The following is a 22,495-nucleotide window of genomic DNA, read 5'->3' on the forward strand; positions in this document are numbered from 1 at the left end:
ACCCTACTACCTGCACAGTGCTCACAGAAGTTTTACTAATCATCTTCAAGTTCAGGAGTCAAAGTGCACACGAACATCACAAATGGAGCTTCACACATCTTACCCAGAGAGGAATACATCAAAAACACCTATAGGATTCTAAGGTCATGCAGGTCCAGTGGTGGAGATGTACCTATTTCTATAGCCAGCAGTAGACACAGAACTAACAGCAAATGCCATATTTGGCCACTTTGCCATATATTAGCAACCCCAGATGGGGAATGAAGATGAAAGGATGCCAAAGCTGACTCAGATGTGCTTGACAGCATGCAGCCACACACAGCACACCTTGTGGCAGAGTTTAAAAGCTTTGCACAGTAGATTTCCATCTTGAGCTGTACATTGGCAAAGTGCTATGCTGGAGGTGATTACCTAGTAAAAGTCAGAACCAGCTTGAGGATTAAAAATTACCCTGTTTTCCTTCATGGAAGGTAGAATAATTTTCCTTCCTGCCCAGCCTCTTCTGGCTGTCATCCACAGCTGGATAAACTGGAAGTAGTCTTTGCTGCAAGAGTTCTGGGTTCAGCTCAAGGTGCTCTGAGCTGCCTGTATCTGACCACTTTGAGACATGGTTTTCAGCAGCCTTCTGTATCTTGGACAGAAATGACCAGACAGACACCTGACAGCCAAGCACAGATGATGGAACATTTCTCTCTCCTTGGGAGCTCTGGAATTGCAGGCCTTTTGGAGTTATTTCTGAGTGCATATTGGAAGGAGGGGGAGTAGGTGGAAGTCTGGTCTGTCAGGATTATTAAGTTGAGCTGTGAAATCATGTCTGTTTTGGACTGGTGTCTAGATGCCTATCTGGGAGTCTGAATGGCCTTGAAGAGACAGAAGCTGGCCATGGGGTGCAAGTGGCATGTCCTAATCTCACCACAGCAGGTTAGGGCATCAGTCTCTGTGGCCCAATTACTCTCTAATTACTTATACAATGAGTAAGAGCTTCCAGATGTCCTGTTGAGGAAGAGCAAAAAAGAAACTTATGCTTTACATCTACCAGTTAGGCCATTGATTTATTGATCATCTGAAGTGGTTGCCCTAAATCAACTTCTGACAACGTGAAAAAAGATAAACCTTCCAAGCAAAGCTTCAATCAAAACCAGCACATCCTCACTCAGTGCAATGGACTGGTGTTGTCCAAAAATAAAGTATTTGTTGTCAAAAAGCATGAGCCATTTTTCACAGGAAGGACATAAGCAGGCTCTGGCCCAGACCCACAGCTTGTGCTGCTCAGAGCTTCATGCTCAGTGTCCTTTGTTTGCACTTCTTCAGGAATTATGTTGCTCAAACCATTCAAACAATAACATGCATTTAAAGTATTAATTACACAGGATTAATACAATTTTGATTTGGCTTCTTTATAATTTTTGACAAAATGTAAACACGGCAAGTGATAACATGTACTGGAAAACAAATCATGTGGGAGCTCTCCAACTTCCAGTAATTTTTGCTTCGTTTCAGACTATGTGCGGTTCAGCTGTCCCTACACCAGCTGAGCTGAGTTTGCAGATCAAGAACAGTTCATAGTCAATTTTATTGACCTGGGTAGTGCCAGGACTGGCCATTGTTCTCTGCTGCTTACACAAGAATCAGTTTGGAAACCTTGCCAGAAAATGGCTGGCTGTTGGTAAAAACAAACAAACAAAATAATTTCAAAACAAAATCTGCAAAAAATGGATGATTTATTAGGAAATCAGGGATGTGGGATGATGCCTTGTATATATACATGTATGCATGTGGAAAGTGTTTGCACTTCATGCAGTGACCACAGTATACCATCACCAAATCTAGAGAAATTGGGGCCTCAGAAAGATTAAGGAGCTATCAGTTGCATTGAAGTAGATGGGGAAAAAATGCGGGATCTCATAAATGTTCCTGTTGAAAGGAACACTGTTGCAGGAGCTGAACCTCTATTAAGGGAATGGTGAGACCATTTGAGAGGAAGACCTTAAAAACACAAAACTGCAGGCAAACCTTCTCATCTTTTAAGTTCATAAGCCAACCAACAGTGATATGAGGACCTAGATTCAATTTGCTCCTCTGTTCATGGAGCTAGCAGTTAAATTTCCTTTACGTCACAGTTAGTGTTAGGAATAACATATCAAAATTAATAATTTACTCCTAATTAGACTGTCAGATTTTTCTCACAATGCAGTACTTCAAGTAAAAAAAAGTACTTTAAAAAAATGCACTTCTTTTACTTTTGGAATATTTTAATTGCAGCAATGGCTTCCTATACAGCATCACTTGTCACCTTGCGAAGCCTGGTGAAAAGGAAGCTCATTGCTGATGGCATTTCATATTTCTGAACATCAGTTAGGGTCAGTTGAATATACCCTAATCTCCTCTACTTGCTGTGCTTTTCCACACACTGCTGTTTTGAATTGCTGGGCATAGTATAGCTAGTTACCTTACTACCACCATCACTGGCTTTTCTTCTCCTGGTTTAATGCTCCTGTTGTGGTTTAATCCCAGCCAGCAGCTAAGTACCACACAGCCACTCAATCACCACCTGCCCCTCACCTTACAGTGAGGAGGAGAAATGGAAAAAAAAGAAAAGTAAAACCTGTGGGTTGAGATAAGAGCAGTTTAATAAGTGAAACAAAATAAAATCTAATAATAATATTTATAATAATGACAATATTAATAATTTTAATTAAAAGGGGTGGCAGGAACCCAAAAGAAACAAGCAATGCACAATACAATTGCTCACCACCCACTGACTGATGGCCAGCCTCACCCAAGCAGCAATTAGCGTCTCCTGGCCAACTCCTCTCAGTTTATATGCTGGGAATGGTGTTCTGTGGTATGGAATATACCTTTGGCTAGTTCAGATCAGCTGTCCTGGCCATGCTCCCTCCCACTTTCTTGTGCACCTGCTCACTGGCAGAGCATGGGAAACTGTCTTGGCTTAGGGTAAGCACAACTTAGCAACAATAAAAACATCAGTGTGTTATCAACACTCATCTCATACTACATTCAAAATGCAGCACTGTACCAGCTACTATAAAGAAAATTAACTACCCAAGCCAAAAACATGGCAGATATCTTAATCTCCCACAGTCTTATTTAGTGATTTTCTTAGCTTTCTTTTTAGTTATTTTTTGTTAGCCCTTTTTCTGTTAATAATGTTTGGACATGACACAATTACCCTGAAAGGGGATTCAGAAGAACATCATCATCATCATCATTATCATCATCATCATCAATCAATATTCTTTGTGAAACTTGGATGAGTTTCTTCACCTGGCACATGTATTTTGAGCACAGGGATATTTTTTTTTACAGAGATGTCCCATAATTGTTACCACTTTATATCCAGTAATATCACTAGGGTACATTCCCAAGCATCCTTTTAGAAACTTTTTTCTAATAGTAATTTTATAGAAATGCCTCTTGCACAGACTGTGTTCTGTTTGTGGGCAATAACAAGGATGCAATGATATTTGCAAGTGTCTTATGTCTTAAAAAAACAACCATAAGCATAACAAGTTAAATATTTCAAGAAGCATGGTTCCCTAATTCCATGTGTGTCATATTTCCAATCCTCATCCTATCCAAATCCTACATTTGAAGAGGTGTAGAATTGGGAAAGGTCATTGCTTCAGACACTAATCATTAGGAAGTCCTTCAGGGTAACAACTTTTTCTTGAAGTGTTTGTCCTCTCATGCTTAGCATGTCTGGGACACAAGGACAGAAAGAGTGACTTGCAAAGAAAGAGATTAACAAGGAGAAAAGAGCCAAAGAGTCACAAAAGTCGTGGTTTATGTTGATGTTTTGAATGACACCTTAGTTTGTTTTTTCTATGTTCACATTCCACTGAAATTCAAATGAATGCAGTTTGCTAGGAAAATAATTTAAATGTGAGTACTTAATGGTCTTGAGAAGGGAACTTTATATTGTGTAACCTACTAATACCAACACACCTTTTAAAATCAATAGTGAGCGCTCCAGGATTGAAGGAAGTACTTAAGTTAGCCTTGACTACCGAGTATTTAAATCTGAACGATTGGGAGTCTATAATGCATTTGCTGGAGAACTCTCCTCTTTCATCTAAAAGAACAAATTTCAAAATATATTTATGGGCTGTCCATGCAGTGAGATCTAGCATACATAAATACTTGCTCACAAGAACAATTAGTATGGGAATAAAATTGTGGTACAGATTTTACTTCTTTAACTCAAATGGATAAATAAGTTACATGTTTGAACTTTATTCCCACGGCTTTGAGATCTTTTGTTTATTTAAGGTGTTCAATTCTGCATCAACAGAATTACAATTCAACTAGTTTGCTTACTTGCAGTTAATGTATGAGAAAAGGCTGTCAAATGTTCACCAGAATGGTGAACAAAAAAATTGATTTTTTTTTCTGAGTAAATTTTTCTGAACTGTATTTTGTTTCCGTTGTTTCCTTCTTTTTTTCACTACCTGCTATCCAAACCATCTCAGATCACATGTTCTAGTTGATGTTATTTTGATATGTGTTTGCTTTAGGTGTACCATGTAGGGTACTTCGGTTATGCAGCTTGGCTCCCTGCTGAAGGAGAGACAGGCTCTGCAGAAAGAAACTGTTGCTTTGATACACTCCCTGGAGGAGCCCGTCTCTTTGCACTTTCTACAGAGGAAGCCTCTGGAAATGAGCCTGCTAACTCTGCCACTTCAAAATACTCTGTAAAATTTTGCCTGCCACTGCCCCAGTGACCTAACTAGCTTTTTGATTATTTTGATTTATTTTTGCATTCATAATCCAGAGTGTCTATCATCAGTTCTGACATCTCCCTTATTATCTGCCTCCCATCCTCCTTTGTAATTGCTACTGCTGAATCCCCTGTGTTCCCTCAATCCTTTCATCTCCACCCCCATCTCTTCACATTAAGAAACTTTCTCTTCCTCCTCGCTCTCACACTTCTTCAAGAATCCCCTTCCTTTAGGACCCAGAGTCTCATGAGGCATTTCCCCCAAAATTGCTGTTTCTATCCACTTCATTCTTCCAATTTTTTAATGTCTCTAGGAACTGACTGCCTTGCCTCTCGTTTAAATCCCTTTTTGGTCATTTTCAGTTCTTCTACTCTCTGCCAAGGCTGCCCATGCTGAGATCACACAGACACATACGTTGCTTGGAAATGTTTGAAAGCAGTTATGCATATTTATACCAGCTCTGTGTGTTTAATTGCTTTGTTTGTCATACATCCTCAAAGCAACATCCATCACCAAAAGCAGATGAAGAAGGAGGTTTTTCCCCTCAGGTCCAACCATCTGCATCTGTTGACTTTGGCTTGGTTTGTTTCTTCTGTTTCCCTCTATAACGTGAGATTTGTTACACCTATTTCTGATGCTATCTGGACATTTCAAATAGCAAATCCCTGTTTTTTTCTGGAGAGTAGAAACACTGCCAGCATGCTTGGTCTCTCCCAAGATGCTGCTGGGACACACTGCAGGTTTTCTGGCCTCTTGCACTGCAGACTTATAGCTGTTGCAGGATGCTAAGGAGTGATGGGTGGTCTGTGGTGGGTGGGGGACAGTGGATATGTGTCATGTGGATGTTCATGACCAAACTCCATGGCAGGAGGATTTTATTAATCCAGGCACACCAGGACTCTTAAAATTAATGTCTCTTGCTTTAGTGTATTGTTTTCCAGTGTTAGCATGTGTTCAAATAGACTGCTGAGTGGGGTTTGATGAAAATGTGGATTTGGGGCTAAGGCAATGGGGAAGAAATAATAACTTCAACATGCTTTTTTAAATAGGCAAAAAATTGTATTGATCTAGCATCATAAAGCCTCCACAGCTTCTGCACAGTCAGTTTAATACCATCTGATAGTGTTAGCAGTTTGCAAAGTTGGTGAATGATGTGATGCACAAGGAAGCACAGCAGTAATGGCAGTCGAGCAGAAACATTTTGGCTGTAGCTGGATTTAAGGGACTCCATCTCTTGGTACAGCAGGTGCTCTGTATCTGTACAATACCATTAGCTGATCCTCATTTTAAAGGGGCTCATTTCATCTCACATCAAAAGAGGAGCTGGTGGGAACCCTGCAAGCAATCTTCTACTGGCTATGAACATCAGGTGAAATACTCTGCCCTCTGTGCAGCCAGCAGCTATAGCCAGAGAGGCGAACTGCACCCCTGTGCTAACTGCTTGCCCAGTTCAAGCAGCCAGGAGTTCATCTGCTTCAGCCTTTTGGGTTTTCTCTCTTAATTGGAGATGGAGGCTCATTTCCTTTTCCTTTATTACTGAAGTGTCGATCTCCACCTAGATATCTTTTACACAGGGATCTATTATTTCAGTATGTTTGTTTTATCAGTTATTTCAATGGCTCCTATTTGATCTGATCATAAATTAGACCCACAAATCGGTATTGAAAGCAGCAGCAGTGTCCAAAAAGTTACTTACTTTTATGATAAGAAGGGACAGCCCTAATTTTCTTTTTCTTAGTGTTAGCGACATCTCTGCAGTGACAGCATCAAAAACATTTTATTGGTGTTTTTTTTTGGTTGGTTGATTGGTTGGTTGGCTGGCTGGTTGGTAGGTTGGTTGGTATGGTTTGATTTTTTGGTGTTTTGTTGGGGTTTTTTTCTGCTTTATATAGACCAATATTGGAAATTTCTCATAAATATCTGTAATTTAGCAGCTGGTGACACAGTGGAAGAGCCAAGAAGGGCTGCTTTATCTCTTGATGTTGTACAATTTTTTCTGCTTTTCTAAGGTACTCAAATATTTAACTCAACAGAACACATCAGAATTAGACTGCTTCCTAGCAGTCTCAGGTATGTATGTTTAAATATTTTTCCTTACAGTACAATGCAGAGCTGAGATTATTAGATCCTTTCTTTGGAGTTTCAGCTTTTGTACACTATGTCTCTTGGATCTATGAGATCAGGAATGGATAACTGAAGTACTGACTCTATTGGAACCTGAAAGCAAAGTTACAGCTGCATGAATACTATGACAGTTGAAACTTCAAATAAGAAAAGAAAAAGCAGCAAATTAATTAGCCAAAACATCAAACCTACATACCTAACTTGCATTCCATGAATGAGATGGATGCAGAGATATGAAGAACAGTACCAATTGCTTTGTACATTCCCTTCTCTTCCATCCCAGGAACATGCCATTCCTTTCAGGGAGCCTGACCTTATTTTTCCCCGAATGGCATGCTGCAGACTGTTAGTAGTCCCAGACACATGAGAGACAGCCTGAAATCCAGAGGGTTTCTGTCAAATCCAAATGCCCCTCATTTTAATGGTGAGTGTGAGATGCAGGAGAGCATTCACATCTCTCTTCAGGAACAAGACTCCATCCTGCCTTTTAATTTTCCTTTCCATGCACCATGATTCCTCTGTGAATCCTCTTCCTGCTGCTTCTATTACTGTTGCTTTCAACAAGGCTGTAGCCAGTTCTGTTGCTGCTGTTGTGGCAGAGCAATGGATGAGGAACAACAGCTGTAGCCACCACTGCAAACCTCTCCTGTCCTGGGTCTCTCTGTGTACATATGGTCTGTGCAGAAATCAGACCCTTTTTCTTTCTAACACAAATAATTTCTAAAACTCCACAAAAAAAAAAAAAAAAAACCACCAAGAAAAACAAAATAAAAACCCCCAAAAAACCAAACCATACCAAACCACCACCACCACCAACACACAAAAAACCACCCAAAAAAAACCCCACAAAAACCAAAAAACAACAAAAACCCCCAAACAACAAACAGAAAACCAAAGCCTTAAAAAAACCCCACATGTGGGTTCCTACTGGGCAGAAAACTGGCATGAATTGCGGGAACATTGTGCCAGGGATTGTATTGATGGTCTATTGGTGTGGATAGTCCCTGCACTCTGGTGCTGTTCAGTTTATTTCAAGAGTTGGAGCTAGTACCGCCCACCTATTTCAGCTCTGCAGCAGGATCCTGACTTGAAATAGATGGCCTAGGTGTGTCAAGGCTTGAACCAGGTCATCAGTGCCCTTCTCTGAGGAAAGTCCCTAAGTTCAGGATATTTCAGACAGAAAATCTGGGATCTAAATTCCAGCCCCTTGTTCAACCCTCTCTGATCAGCAAACCTAAGGGTTTACTCTTCTCCCCATGACTCAGCTAGCATTGACCTAGAGCTGCATTATTTGCAGAATCGCTGTGCTTCAGGCAAATTAGAAAAAATGTGGCCCAACAGTTCCACCACATTGCAGAACAGGATTCCAGTATCTTGTCTGCTTTGATTTTGAAGTGCTCTCAACAACATCCTACATAATCTTGTGGGGTTTTCTCCCGCAAGGCAAGGCAAAGTGCCAGCTAGAAGCTGAGGAGGAAACTGGCAGTGAAAATATGTCATTGTGTTACAAAGGGCTCATCTTACTTTGCAGACAAATTTAAAAAATAAAAAACTGTTTGCTTCATTTGAAAGAATACACCAAACTGCATGATACACTTGTATAACCTGCCTTCAACTCATGCCAGCTTCTCCCTACAGGAGGATTTTGAAGAACTCCTGTGATGCAGTAAGTTTACAGCCACATCCACCCCACCTGTGTGGTGACTCGAGACAGGCAAAGAGAAAGGCTTCTGGGTTCACAACCAGCTCAGATAACTGTTTAGTGACTTTAGTATTGATTGAGAAACCTAGCTTTGGGCAGCCAAGATTGGAAGTTGTTTGGTCAAATTCACAGTTGTTTCTGTTCATTTATTAGCCTGTTATATTTCATTTTGAAAGGAAAAACGCTCACACAAGATAATTACCTATGTAAACTCCACTATGCCTCTATGAATAGGGTAAGAAAATGAAAATTTGATCTAACTCCTGCGCACCTATGCAATCTACAATGTCCTCTGGTTAAAAATAGTCTGACCTGGCTGCTCATTGTCTTGTGTCAGGTAACATGTCCTTTAAGTCAGAAACTCAGTGTCAGATGGGCTTCTGGAGTATGTGCTGTGCTTGTGATTAATACACACAAAATATGACAGAAGTAGGGCAACTCAGTAACCCTGTTTGGATACAATGAATTTATGTAGTTATTGAGCCATGTCATGTGGGGGGCATCCACAGAGGCAGTTGCAGATATGCACATATAATGGAGTCATCCAGACTTCCTGAAACTATCAATCCTAGGATTAATTCTATGCTAACACAGATGTTTCAAGTACAAGAATATGTCTAGAGCGTCAGTGAATAGAAAAGAAGACTGAAGTTGGTGCTCAAAGGCAGACACATGCATTTTACACATATAGGTTATATATATAACTTGAGATTAATTCTGCCCTCTGAAACCATCCTGGGTTAAATATTGAGGTATTTCACCCCAATTACTACTATTAGGCTAAACTACAGACTACCAGAGGGCAAGCCTGCTTTGCTTCTACATAAAGTGGCTCTGGCTCTTGCTGAGTCCAGCAAGTAGATTTAGAACTGCAGGACTAAAAAGCCCAGGAATGGAGGAGACATAGGAATCTTAGACCTGTTTCAGGAGTGCTGATGGATTAGAGTCAGAGATTGGCGGCTGTAGCCACCACTGGGTGTTTGAAGAAGTCAGATCTGAATTGGTGACTACTTTGGTAGACATGCATGCACTATTTTACAAAGGTTTCCTCTACATGCCTCTACAGGTATTACTACCAATAAGCCATTACTCTTCAGAAAGCCACCTGCTTTTAATTTTTAATGCCTGTAGCATAAATTTCTGAAGGAGAATTGCTGGCAGGAACCATCAGATAATCACGGGGTGCTGGAGCTGGGGCCTGCCCAGAGATGGGAAAACCACATCTCTTACTGGAAAAGAATAAGTCCTGAGGCTTGAGGCATTGCAGTCAGAGGGGAGTGTATGTAATAAAGACATCATTAACATAGCTGCAGCTCATACAAGTGGGGAAGGGCCCTTCTGGGTCACTGAACCTTGCCAGCTGAGGCAGCAGACCTACTGTCCTGGCCATACTGGTATTGATACCTGGGCTATGAGCCTGAGGCTCACTCAGGTGTACCTCCAAGTATTCAGTGGTATTCAGTGCTGGCTGACACGCAGACCATGAGTAGCTCTTGCAACCAGAAACTCTCAGGAACATCAGCAGCTGCAGGTTTACCTTGTCTCAATCTTCTGAGAAATTGCCAGTTTACAAACACAAGAAGAGCATTTTTAGGCTTTTTAAAACTTCCTCTAATGTCTTTTATTTTTGGTGATGATGACTTCTGCGAGCCAGAGCACACCTGAGCTCTCCTCCCCATTACATCAATGTTAGATTTTGCTCATTTCCTTGGATGATGTTGTAGTGCATGCATCCCACAAAGTTCTACAACTCTATGAATAGAGGCTATTCATAATGGAAAAAAGATCTTGTAAACTGGTTTCCGTAAGTACACAATAGGTAGGAGACAGTAAGTGAATTTACTATCCACTTCTGGAGGGTTATTTGTGCTCCTAAACTGTTGCATATTGGTCCCTAAGGTCTTGTGGATCTAGACATCTCAACATGCTTTTGGATGCCCTTTCTATGGAGATATTTGGCCTTGAAATCACTTAAGCCAACCTTTTCAAACTTAATGCCTAATTAAGCATTCTCTTCCTACCTAATGCAAATGCCAGAAGTCCTTTCTATTCCTACAGCAGAAGAACAAGGTTTAAAGCTGTCTCGGTAGCTCTGACTCCACAGGTGCTGAAGCAAGCACGTTCCCCTACCTATCCAGATGACTATCATGCTAATGGCTTACTGCCTGCCTGTGGGCAGCCTTTCTGGGTGCACCTGGCACTGTTTAACCTGCTGGGTCTGTTCGAAGCTGTGGATCCCTACGTGCTCCAAATCGTGAACTTCAGCTGTGCTCAAATCCACCTGTGTGTCTTTCCATCGGAATAGCCTGCAAGCCTGGTTCCTGACAGTGGCCTGGTCTGAGCAGCCTGCAAGTCTGGTTTCTGACAGTGGCCTGGTCTGAACAGCCTGCAAAGCATGGTTCCTGACAGTGGCCTGGTCTGAACAGCCTGCAAGCCTGGTTTCTGACAGTGCCTTGAGCTGCCTGCAGCAGGCAGGACGGGCGGCCTCGGCAGGGACAAATTTTCAAGCTGGCCAAGACGCAGCCTGGAACGACGGCGTGGTTCTGAGCTGTCCTTACTACACCTGCCCGCACCAAAGCTCCTTCCATCTTAACTTCATCTCCCACCTCACTCACATGTCCTTCTCCTCCTGCAACTGCAGCCGCAGGCAGAAGCTCCCATAAACCGTGATATTGCAAGGAACGACCAGTCCGTAACCATTTACTCTTGTGCGAGGACTTGGTTTGCATGTGCTTTGTCTGCGATGAACATTTTTGTTTAAATTGCTGAGGTCTGGACAAAAATCACTACTGAGATCACGGAGCTAGGCAGCGGCCGTTTCGTGACGAGCCATCAGGGCTGTGCTGTGGGCTGCGCTCGGCCCCATCATGGTTTGACCATAGCACAAACTGCTCCTCCCTGGGCACCGCTGTGGCCTCCCCCGAGTACCGAGGTGCCTCAGCCCGCCGCCCTCCACCAGAGCGCACAGACAACGGCGGAGCCGGGCTGCTCTCTCCACAGCTCCCACGGAATCTCCGGTCGGTGCCAAGGTGAGACGCGGACAGGACCCGCCCCCCTCCGGGCACGGGTCTCGTTCGGCATCGCCCGCCCCTTCCGCCGGCGGTCCCGCCCCTGCTCCCGGCAGCCCGTGCCGGCATGGCGGCGCCTGGCGCTTAGGGCCGCACGTGTGGGACTCGCTGTGGGGCTCCGCCGCCGCCACCATGAAGAGCAAGCCCACGGCCCACAAGTCGGGCAACACGCACCGGGTGAGCGCCCGCCCGGACGCGGCTGCTGGCCGGGGGAAGGGAGTTCGGTATTAGTTCAGCGGTCGTGCCCGGCTGCCGAAGCGGCACGGCGGCAGGAGGGGCGAGGATCGGCGGCGTGGCGGGCTCCGCTCAGCGCTGCGAGGGTCCCGGCCGGGGCAGCGGGGCCGGAGAGCGGCTGCTGCCCCGTAGCCGGCAGCTCCGGCCGCCGGGTCACCCTCCGTGACAGGCAGCAGGCTCCCCGCCGCCCTAGCGTAGGACATAATTCAGTGAAATTAACCAGGGTTGTTTCAGGAAGGCTGAGAGCGGGGCAGTTTGCTGAAATCTGGGTAGATTTCTTTGCATCTCTGTCATCGTGTTGGGCAGGCGCGTGGGCCGCGAGCCTCGGTTTGCAGGTCGGGAGGTAGAGGGTCAGTCCTGCTCCTGTGCGTTTTGCCTTCTTGTAGGGCTGATATTGAGAGGTATTATCCGGCAGCCTGTCTTTAGGAGTGGGGTTTCTGTTTGCAGTGTGTGTACTATTGAGAGATTTGGAAGGGCTGTGCTCAGAACTGAGCAAGAAATGTGTCTTTTTTTTGCAGTTTCTTACCTTTTCGGAGCGCCTAAGCAACATTAATATTGATATTATTCATCGGATTGACAGAACTGGGAGCTATGCTGAGGTGAGAGCAGCAATTGTGATTATTTTCTGAAATAACATCACAAATAGACATAATCCATGAAAGAGTCACTTAAGAAATTTATTTAGGAGGAAATTGGAAAGGAGCTCCTGCAAGAACTGCTTTTTCTGGAGCCTCATTTCATGTTTTGATCCCTTTTACTTTACCTGGTCTGCAGTATTGCCATTGAACGACTTTGTCAGTACCACCCTGATGTCTTCCATGTGGCTGGTGGGCCTGTTTCTGATGCTGCTGTGTCATTTAGCAGTCCTAGGACCAGACTTGGAAAGACTTGCATGTGCTGAGTATCTGAGTAGTTGCAATAGAATCTGAAGTTTGAAAATCATAAGCTGAAAAAGACCTCTAAGATTATTGAGTGTAACTGTTAACCTAACGCTGTAAAGTTCATCATTAAGCCATGTCCCTAAGTGCTACATCTACACATCTTTTAAATATTTCCAGGGATGATTATTGAACCACTTCTCTGGGCAGCCTGTTCTAATGCCTGACCACCCTTTCAGTGAAGAAATTTTCCCAAATATCCAGTCTAAACCTCCTCTAGCACAACTTCAGGCCATTTCCTCTTCTCCTATCACTTGTCATGTGGGACACATCACTTGTTACCTATGGACACCCACGCATTGGCAACATGTGTGTAAAGTAGGAGTATGTGTCTTTATGGATCACAAGGACCATTTCTATGTGTCATATAAATCATCATTATGATTATAGCACTTTGCAGGTTATTGCCACCTGGCCTTCTGGATTGTTCTTAACTTCCCACTCAATAGCTGTGAGGATGCCAAAAGAAAATCCCAAGGCATTGTGCTGGGTGAACTATGGCTTAGATTATCAATCTTAGATTATCGAGGCCAGTCAACAGAGGTATAAAAAGCAATTATGTAAACAAGTCCTGCATCAGAAAATGTTTTCAAATGTGTTTTGAATATTGAAAGAAAGGCTTATTTTCAGGGAAACGCCATAGTGCCTGTTGAAATGAGTAACTAAGATTTCTTAGAGTATTCTTTAAATGTTTAAGGCACTTGATAGTTGTCTTCATTTGAACCTCTCATCTTTGCAGGACACATTCATTAGGGTTGGTAGCTATTTTTCATCTTTGTTTTGGCAGGAGGTTGAAACCTACTTTTCCGAAGGACTGCGGAAATGGAAGGAGCTGAACCTCACTCGCCATTTTGGTACGTCATTTATATTCATGTTTCCTGCTTCCCTTAGACTGCTAAAATATGGTTTTTCTTAATCCAGAGCCCAGTGGGAGACTATTGACTGGTTTTTGGACTGGGCTGTGGAGCTGTTATTCTTTAACACCCTACATGCTTACCAGGGACTGGACTAGTTTTCAGGGCTTTTCTTTTGTTTTTTGAACAGTGCAATTCTATAATGAAGTGGCCAACAAATGCCAGTCCTTCAACCAGCTGGTTTATTACCAAAGTGCTGTTGTGCAGAGCTTGAAGACACATCTGCAAGTCGAAGGCAGTCTTGCTTACCAGCCCCTATTAAAGTAAGTATATGGTCACAAGAAGTAGTCATAACCCTTGATGGTATTACAAGTGAGCATGACTCCTGTTGTAAGTATTCTTTATCTTTATTGTGCTTGAGGAAAATATTCAATGAGATGCCCAAAGTGGTCATATTTCCCTGATAGAGCTTTATGGTTCTAAGTCTTCAAAAAAGTATAGTTGTGACAAGGCAAACAAATTAGCTGGAGTGCTTACTAAATGTCAGACATTATATTAATGTGCTTTGTTTGACATTAATAATTTGTTTTCTTGTTTACTGTTGTCTGCTTGATTTTTTGAAAATCTTAAGATTCTTGCCATCCCCAGCTGCCTAAAAAGTGATGCTGCCTTTCTTTCCAAGGGGACTGTGCTGGATTATGCAATGTTTTACTAGGTTTTGCTTGAAATGCATTAACATTGGTGTATTTTCTGAAACACAGTCTAGTGGTGCAGCTGGCTCGAGATCTTCAGGCTGACTTCTATCCTCACTTTCATGACTTCTTCCTGGCCATCACCAAGTTATTGGATACACAGGATACAGAGCTGCTAGAATGGGCTTTTACCTCTCTTTCCTATCTCTACAAGTATTTGTGGAGATTGATGGTGAAAGACATACACAATATATACAGGTAAAAACCATATTTAATGTCTGTCTTGATCAGCAGTTACTAGATGCTGTAGAAGTGTAAATGCCACATGAATGCATGGCTTAATTCTTCAGTGTACTTTTTAGCCTGCTTTCTCAGTTTTTCTCAGAGAGGAACTGGCCAAGCTCCAGGGTGTTACCAACTGCAGGGACTTCTGGGCTTGGGGAGTTCCTGAGCTGCAGGTGCTTGAAGGCTGATTTCATACATGCTTGCTGTGTTTTTAAACCTTTCCCAGGTATCTGCTTTTGGCTGCTGCTGTAGACTGACTGAGCATGTGGCCTGACCCAGTGTGACCACTTGTTCAGTCTGAAATTGCTGATGTAGATGGGCTCTTACTTTTGACATAGACAGTGGTTCCATATTTCTTCCTCCTAATTTCAGTTTGGAACAGATGGAGCAAAAAACTGGTTACAGATTTCCTCCCCAGCCCAGGCTAAGCTGTTGAACATATTGAAAAATTATCTGCTCAATTTGAGAGAATCTGAAGCACCACTCCCTCTGCAATGAACCTGTGATGAGCCATCTGTCACTGTTACTGATACCAGCAAACTGCAAATATTTGTCAGCCTTGCAAACTGAATCTTTCAAAACTTTTAAGTGTACAGGAGAGCCTGTTGGCTCAACTGAAATACAAATCTGGCATATAAATCAACTCTCATTTCACTTACTGCTGCTAAACATATATTTGGAAAATCTTGATGCTGTAATTGAATCTGTGTAGATCTGCAGATTTGAAAGGTATTTCTGATTGTGGCTTAATTTGCCTGGCACTGTCATTTGACCTTCTTTGCAAAACTCTTGTTGTTTATGCAGGGAGAGTGGAAAGGAATATAGATGAGGGAAGGTATTGGCCCTCTCTAGGAGTACAGGTTCTTAATGTTTGTAAAAAGTGGTAATGTAAACTGGAAACAATTTTTTAACCAACTGATGGCAACTATTGCATTGCCCCTAAGACAGTGGGTTATTTTGTGTCTTTGTAGCCTGTACAGCACCCTGCTGGCTCACCACAAACTCCACATCAGAAACTTTGCTGCTGAAAGTTTTGTCTTTCTAATGAGAAAGGTAAGTGGGATGCTTGTACTTTGGTGCTGTCTTAATTTTGAGGTGGTTTTTGGATTCAATGTGCAGTATTAGGTTTTCTCCAGAGAAGGGTTGCAAAGCCTGAACTGGCATACAGCATGTCCTGAGTTGTCTTTTTTTTGTCATTTTGTTGTTTTGTTTTTGTTTTTTTTGTCATACTGAGAATGTCATGCATTCTGTGTCACAAGTGGCAAATAGAGGCCTTAGCACTCTCTGTTTAGAGACAGTAAACTAAATGCCTGTAGTTGGTTTATCTAAAATGACTAGAAATAGTAAGGTAATCCTGCAGAAGGGAGGCTTGAATTTGTGTGTGCACATTTTTTTACTGTCTTTTTCACAAATACTTAAAGGCCTTTGTAGAACTGAAATTCTTATGACGTTTTTCCACTCCTGAAGATCACTGCATGTAACATTCCCAAATAGATCAGCCGAGATCAGGCAGCAGCAGCCTTTCATGAAGTAAGGAGAGGGGGAGTGTTAATTGTTGGGTTTTGTTTAGTCAAAACATACAAAAGCCATGATTACTTAGACTGGCTAGCAAGTTTGAGTATCCTCATTTTTGTCCTAAGTTGAGACCTTAATAAAGCATGTTCATTTGCTTGGTTGCTTTTGGAAATTTCTGAACTTTAAGTCAAATCCTCAGAAACTGAGGTGTTTACAATATTGGTCCAGAAGTCCCTGCAGTATTCTCAAGTGTGGTTCTAGTTTTGGACAACTGCATTCTGTGTTCAGTTGATTCATGTCTCTGTCTCATGAGGACAGGGACTTTTTTGTTTCAGTTGTGACCAATTTAACAGTGCATTTATGCACGTGTTTAAATGTGCATGAGAAGAATTAAATCCATATATTTCAGCTGCAGTGACTTCAGCAGACCTGTGTACATTCTGGGGTTGTGGGAGCTGTAGCAACTGAATAGCTGATCAAATTTCTTCTTTGAATTTCCTTGTGTGGTCACAGAAATAATAAGTTTGAACTGTTGTGGGATTGCAGAACTAGGAGAACGTGGTGCTGTGGAGCCTTTTGATTGTCTCTGTCCATCTGGCAGCTCTGAATAGAAGATAATGTTTTTTTCTCCTCGTGTTTTGTAGGTTTCTGATAAAAATGAACTCTTCAATTTAATGCTCCGTGACCTGGGAGAGCACCCGGAAAAGGTGGAAGGTGTAGGACAGCTGCTGTTCGAGATGTGCAAGGGTGTTCGGAACATGTTCCACTCCTGTGCAGAGACGGTAAAAACAAGATTGCTGCTTTAACTGTTACTGTAACAGGCCTTAGGCAGTGCTCGCTGAAACCAGGGGTGTTTTCTCCTTCACCTCAGTGGCTCCCTGGTGATAAGCATGTTGGTAATTACCTGGTAGGATCTGAAAGCCTTCTAAGAATAATTTTGGAGACAGGATGGTTGTTTTAAGTAATTCCTTTTCAGTATGCCTGTATGCTGATATTGCACTTCTTGCTGATATTTCAGATTTTAGGTGATAGCCTATTTTTTTCTCAGTTCTAGAAAGAATTAAGATCACTGGAATATTTTAGCAATACCTTGCACTAATTGGTTTTAGGATTGCTAGATTTATTCTCTAAGTGTAAGATCACTATATACTCTTTTCCTGTGCAGGCTGTGAAGTTAATTCTGATGAAGCTGGGGCCTATGACTGAAGAAAAAGTTGAGCTACCATGGGTAGCTGTTGGAGAAGCCTTCAAGCAGATGATCAAATCAGCTGCAGTGCATATCCATAAGGAGCATTTTGACATTGTCTTCAAGTGCCTGGAGGTACACTGATTGTTTTTCTTCTTACTGTTATTTTTTTATTCATGAGTGACAGAGAAAAAATTCTGCACTTATTGTAGAAAGTGTTTGTGTTTTATTGGACCAGAAATGAGTTTTTATCTGCTTTGGGAACACAAAATACAGAGTCATGGGAAAAATTCCACCCTTCTTTTCTAAGCTCAGAGTTATCCTGGTGGCTGTTTTGTGAGTGAGAAGGGAGCTACTGCAGGTGAGACTTGGAACTCAGTCCTGTGGCTGGGCAAGGATGGTTTGTACAGTCTGCCTTTGCATGCACTGCAGAACCATTGTTGGAATGTATTGCTTGTTTTATGTTGCTGAACTATTGGTGATTCAAAACCACTTTATGACAGTAAAAGGGAAGCTTTTTGCCCTTCAGAGCTTTTTAAGGCAAAGAGTTGGGTTAAACCTGGAAATCCAAGTTTGAGCCTTGCAGCCAAGTACTGAAAATCAGAATGGTTTGAGTCTGGGTGTTCCTGTGTTGCTGCTTGGGGGTTGCACTGTGGTCTGAAGGAGCACAGCTGAGTGCTGTGGGCTGTGCTGTGTTGGATCTGGGTGATGTAGAATAATCAGCAATGACACAGCCTGGCAGCGTATTTTACTTACCTGACCAACATTTAAAAGTTTGCAAACATCTGGTAGGAGGATTGAAGCCTCTTGCAGCTGACAACAGACTGTGTCAGTTGTGCTCCTGAGAGGGATGAAACAGGAAACTGCAGGAAGTAGTTCAGATGAGCTTTTTTAGGGTAGTCCTTCCAGCATGGGTAAATAATTCCTATTGGTTCCTTCTTGAGACTGCTTTCCTGTGACTAGCCAGTTTCCTAGAAAATCCCATCCTGTTCCTCTGGCCTCACCCAATATGATGAGCAGTTTTAACCTGACTGTCATTAGCTACAGATTTGTTTATCACTGAATGTTTTGTATCCCTGAGGTTTCTTTGACTCAGCATCTGCAGTTGGTATGAAATCTTGGAAATTTGTGACATATTTCCTTTTATTTTTAATGAGGCTTTTTCTTTTACCCTGGGAACTGATGGATGCACAGGGGATATCTTGCTCAGAGCAAAGTATTCATGTAGTCTGTGATAGCTGTCTAAATTGGGTTCAGTTTGTTGGATCAAGGGTAGAAGTTTATATTTTCTGTCTCTCTGGACAGAAAGAAACTCTAATGTAGAATGTAAATTATATAAGTAATCTCTCAGCATCCACATTAGCAAAATGATGCATAAAGTGTAAAAGTACCTAAATTCTGATAATTCCAGTGAAAGCTGGCTGCTTCCAAATCATTGTAGGTGTGGAACTCAATATTTCTCTTTCCTACTTTGTATGTCAAGTATCAGCCTTTCTGGGGACCCTCATTTTAGGAGTTCCTTGTGTTTCTGTCCAAGGAATCTGGGATGTGTTTTTACCCGAGGGAAATTTCACAGTGTTTCTGCACAGTTTAATTTGTGGAATATGTATGAAAGAGCCAACAATAGTTTGTTGGGCAGCTGAGATACTGATTCTTCTGAATGTCCTTCAAATAGCAGTAAGTGAAACAGTCTGTTCATTTATCTGAAGCATTTCAATTCTCTATTTTATTTAAACAGGAGTCACTCCTAGATTTGCAGAGGAAAATAACGAAGGTCAACTGCTCTGTGGCTTCAGAGCAGATGGAAAGGATTCTACAGGCTTATCTGATCTTAGTGGAACATGCAAATGGATCTAAAATCTCACTGCCTGAAGATGTCTGTCAGGTGGGTCAGACTGGCACTTAGATGTGTCAGAGAGGTATTGTTTGAATATGGAAGAGGTATGGTCAGCTGAAGCATTTATACACATTTCTGATGCATCACTGGACTTGGGATTTGAGTGAACAGAGACATACATATATTTTGAGTATTGCTACTTCTCTGATCCTGTGAGATTTTACCTCTGTATGGTGATGTTAGTGTAGCCCAGCTTTAAATGAGCAATGGGGAAAATGAGCTACTGCTTCTAGAGTCTGTTCCTGCCACTGTGGAGGAGATCCCCCCCATATCACTGGTATAGAGCATTTCTGCCAGATTCATGTATATTTGACCCCATTGGGCTAGATTTAGGGCCTTCAGACTTCAGTGGGGCTATTAGGATTTGTTTCTGTGGGCTGAAGCTTAGAACTCTGCCCTCCTGGTCCAGGGACTGTCCAGGCCATTCAGACCAGATAATGATTATCTTCTTGGACAAATATGAGTTCTCTCTTTTCATTTCAGGTTTTAATGAAAATGTTACAGACGCTGTATCTCTCATCATCTTGCTGCAAGATGTTGCTGAATGCCATTTCTGCATTCCTGCTGGCAGAAAATGTTTTGTTGCCAGATTCTTTGACCAAGGAAGCAATTCAGAAGGTAACAAGGATTGCTGCTTATACCACAAATCCCAGTCTTCAAATTCCCTAGAGCAGGGTAATTTCTGGACATTCTGTTTCAGGCTAGGAAATATGCTGTAAGGTTCCCTTCAGCCTTATTGCACAGATAATGAAGAACTTGCCCAATGCCCTAAATGAAGTCTGATGAGGTGTTGGGGTTACCTGACAATCTTGCACAGACTGTCAGTATAGCAGTGTCACCATGGCAGATGTCATTGCAATGAAATCCAGGCTTCAATTCAAACACCTACAGCCTCTGTAGAGAAAGGAAGGAGAGCAGTGAAGGAGTGCATCCTACCTGTGGTGATAAAGCAGATCATTGAGTCAAACTTAGTGAAAAAAAAAAATAAAAATCATTAGGTTTCCAAGCATTTAATGAGCATGCCTTAGCCTTGTGGACAAGGTTCACACAAGTGCACTTTTGATTTAGAAAGTACAGGGGTAAGCATATTTCAGTAGTACCTTTGCTCCTGGAGCATTGACATTATTAGCTGCATACATTCCTAAGAAATGTAGTGTTGCAAAGATCAACAGGAGATTATACTATGGAGTGTGATTCTTTAGTTTTCATGTTACAGGAAATTATAATTTTGCAATTAACAGTGTGGACCATAGTTTGTAGTGTGTGTGAAAAAATATTTCAAATAAAAATGCCACCCAATTAACAATGGGAAAACAAGAATTGCAATTGTTTAAAGGAGATCAAATTTCATCTGGTCTTCAGTGTTGACTTGTGCTGAAGTAAGATTGGTTTTGCCTGTGGCATGAGGCCAGTTTTGCTCAGCAGACTTCTTCAAACATTTGAGGATATTTGTGTAGGTTTGTGTTAAACTGGAGGAGGCTTAAAGCTATCCTTGTGTTCTGAAGGGTCTGGGAAAGAGAGATCTGGGTGTGTCTTTTATCTTGGCATTGAGGAGTACTGATCCTGGGTGTCCTGAAGGACTATTCCTGTTTTGGATCCTTCAAAAGCACAGAGGTTTGCTCTGCCCATGAGGTAGTAAGCTTTCTGCAACATGCTGCAGAGAAAAATGCCAAGTTGAAATATGTTTTGGGCCTAAGGTTTTCCCTAACACTTAGTGTGTGTGTGCTGCAGTCCTAGAACTTTCAGCTTCTGTTCTCCATATCACACTGAAGAGATAGCTCAGTTGTCTTTGCACAGAGACAGTAGGATCCAGCAGTGTTGGTCAAAAAAGGTTGTGTCAGTAGGGTTTGTTAAAAAGGACTGTGCATTTCTGTACCTGAATTGTCACTTGGAAACAATGCTGCTCTGTGTGCTGGAATTAGCAAGAGGGCCAGGCAGAGTATCTCAAGAGTTCAAAGAATGCTTGAATTGTATACCAGAAAACATGTCCCATGGGTAGTGAAGAGCTCACTGTGAAATGTCTCTCATTCTGCAACCTTTCACTTGCATCTTTCAGGTATTTGCAAGTGGATTTGAACGGCATTTTCTTTTGGACTTCTCTGAAGCAATGTTCACAATGAAGCAATTTGAGAGGGTAGGTGGAAGTGATTGTGCGTTATGTTTATTTTTGTTGCTAAAGGGAACTGGAGATTCCACAGTATACTTACCTGCCTTGAATGCTGAAGGATTGTTGTGTATTGACATGATGTTTATTTAAACTTCTGTTATGATCTGATAAGAAGGAAAGAGGTTACTTGTGCTATTGTGTTCAAGTTGTTAAGGGTTCTCAGGGTTGGAGGACATGATAGATATCTGTTCACAAAAAGAAGCTTGTTAAGAGGGTGAGTGAGTTATGGATGGGAGGAAGAGAATGAGTTCTGGAGAAACTAAAGGGAAATGAAGAGTAAGCTGTATAAGTGGTGATCGGGAGGTATCAAATTAATTAAACAGAATGAGAGGTGAAAGCCAAGTCAAAGATCTGGAGTGTCCTGATAAGACTGGATTTGGTGCAAAATGAGTTTTTGCATTAAATTACAGTCCCTGCTGGTGTCTAGGGGCACCAGAACTGATAAGTCCAATGCTTTGCTGGCTTATTTGTGAGCATTTATATTTCCCTGTGGTTGGTGTCAAGGGTTTTTTTGTGGATTTGATGATGATTAAAAGACTTTCCAATCTTTGACCTTTTTTTTGTTTTGGTCTCTTCAGCATTTTCTCCCATGCTTTCTAGAATACATTGAACGTTGCTTCTCTGGCACAGATGCCATCACAAAGGATGAGGCCATGGCAATTCTGGCTAAACTCATTTTGGTGAAAGCAGAGCCTCCTACAATTGGTTCAATGGCATTTGAAAAGTATCCTCTTGTTTTCACTGAGGCATCTGTCAGGTGAGACTTGTCAAGTTCAGCTAACACTAGATGTGTCTGTGTGGCTCTAGGCCTGAGGGCAGTGCAGAGCACATAAAAGTTGCCCTCCAGTATTTGCTGGAGTTGCATAAAATGGCAGCATTTTTGGCAGATTTGCAAACCAAGTGATATAGTAGGACATCACTTTGCTTTTTGAAATCATGTGAGAAGAGATGCTGCTTTGGAAAGGTGGTTGCTGATACAAACAGTGTTGTGGTGCACATATGGTGGGGATCTGTTACACCGTGATGCAAACTGCATCCCTTGGCAGTTAATATTTGTAGTGAGTGCAGCAGTTCAGCTTCTCATCATTGCTAAC

The 22,495-nt window shown here is 42.1% G+C and overlaps 1 protein-coding gene across 1 annotated transcript in view; it reads left to right on the forward strand.

Moving 5' to 3' along the window:
* Nucleotides 1–11,704: 11,704 nt before the first annotated feature.
* UTP20 (UTP20 small subunit processome component) overlaps nt 11,705–22,495 on the forward strand; it is a 62,854-nt gene continuing 52,063 nt past the window's right edge. Inside the window, exons 1-12 of the mRNA XM_059471943.1 lie at nt 11,705–11,810; nt 12,386–12,466; nt 13,593–13,659; nt 13,850–13,982; nt 14,421–14,609; nt 15,608–15,689; nt 16,796–16,933; nt 17,317–17,472; nt 19,076–19,222; nt 19,718–19,852; nt 21,291–21,368; nt 21,980–22,158. Of these exons, the coding sequence (XP_059327926.1) occupies nt 11,766–11,810; nt 12,386–12,466; nt 13,593–13,659; nt 13,850–13,982; nt 14,421–14,609; nt 15,608–15,689; nt 16,796–16,933; nt 17,317–17,472; nt 19,076–19,222; nt 19,718–19,852; nt 21,291–21,368; nt 21,980–22,158 (1,430 nt within the window). The 5' untranslated portion in view covers nt 11,705–11,765. The remainder of the gene's footprint in view (nt 11,811–12,385; nt 12,467–13,592; nt 13,660–13,849; nt 13,983–14,420; nt 14,610–15,607; nt 15,690–16,795; nt 16,934–17,316; nt 17,473–19,075; nt 19,223–19,717; nt 19,853–21,290; nt 21,369–21,979; nt 22,159–22,495) is intronic.

Source organism: Ammospiza nelsoni, chromosome 5 (genome assembly GCF_027579445.1).
Source record: "Ammospiza nelsoni isolate bAmmNel1 chromosome 5, bAmmNel1.pri, whole genome shotgun sequence".
Lineage (NCBI taxonomy): Eukaryota > Metazoa > Chordata > Aves > Passeriformes > Passerellidae > Ammospiza > Ammospiza nelsoni.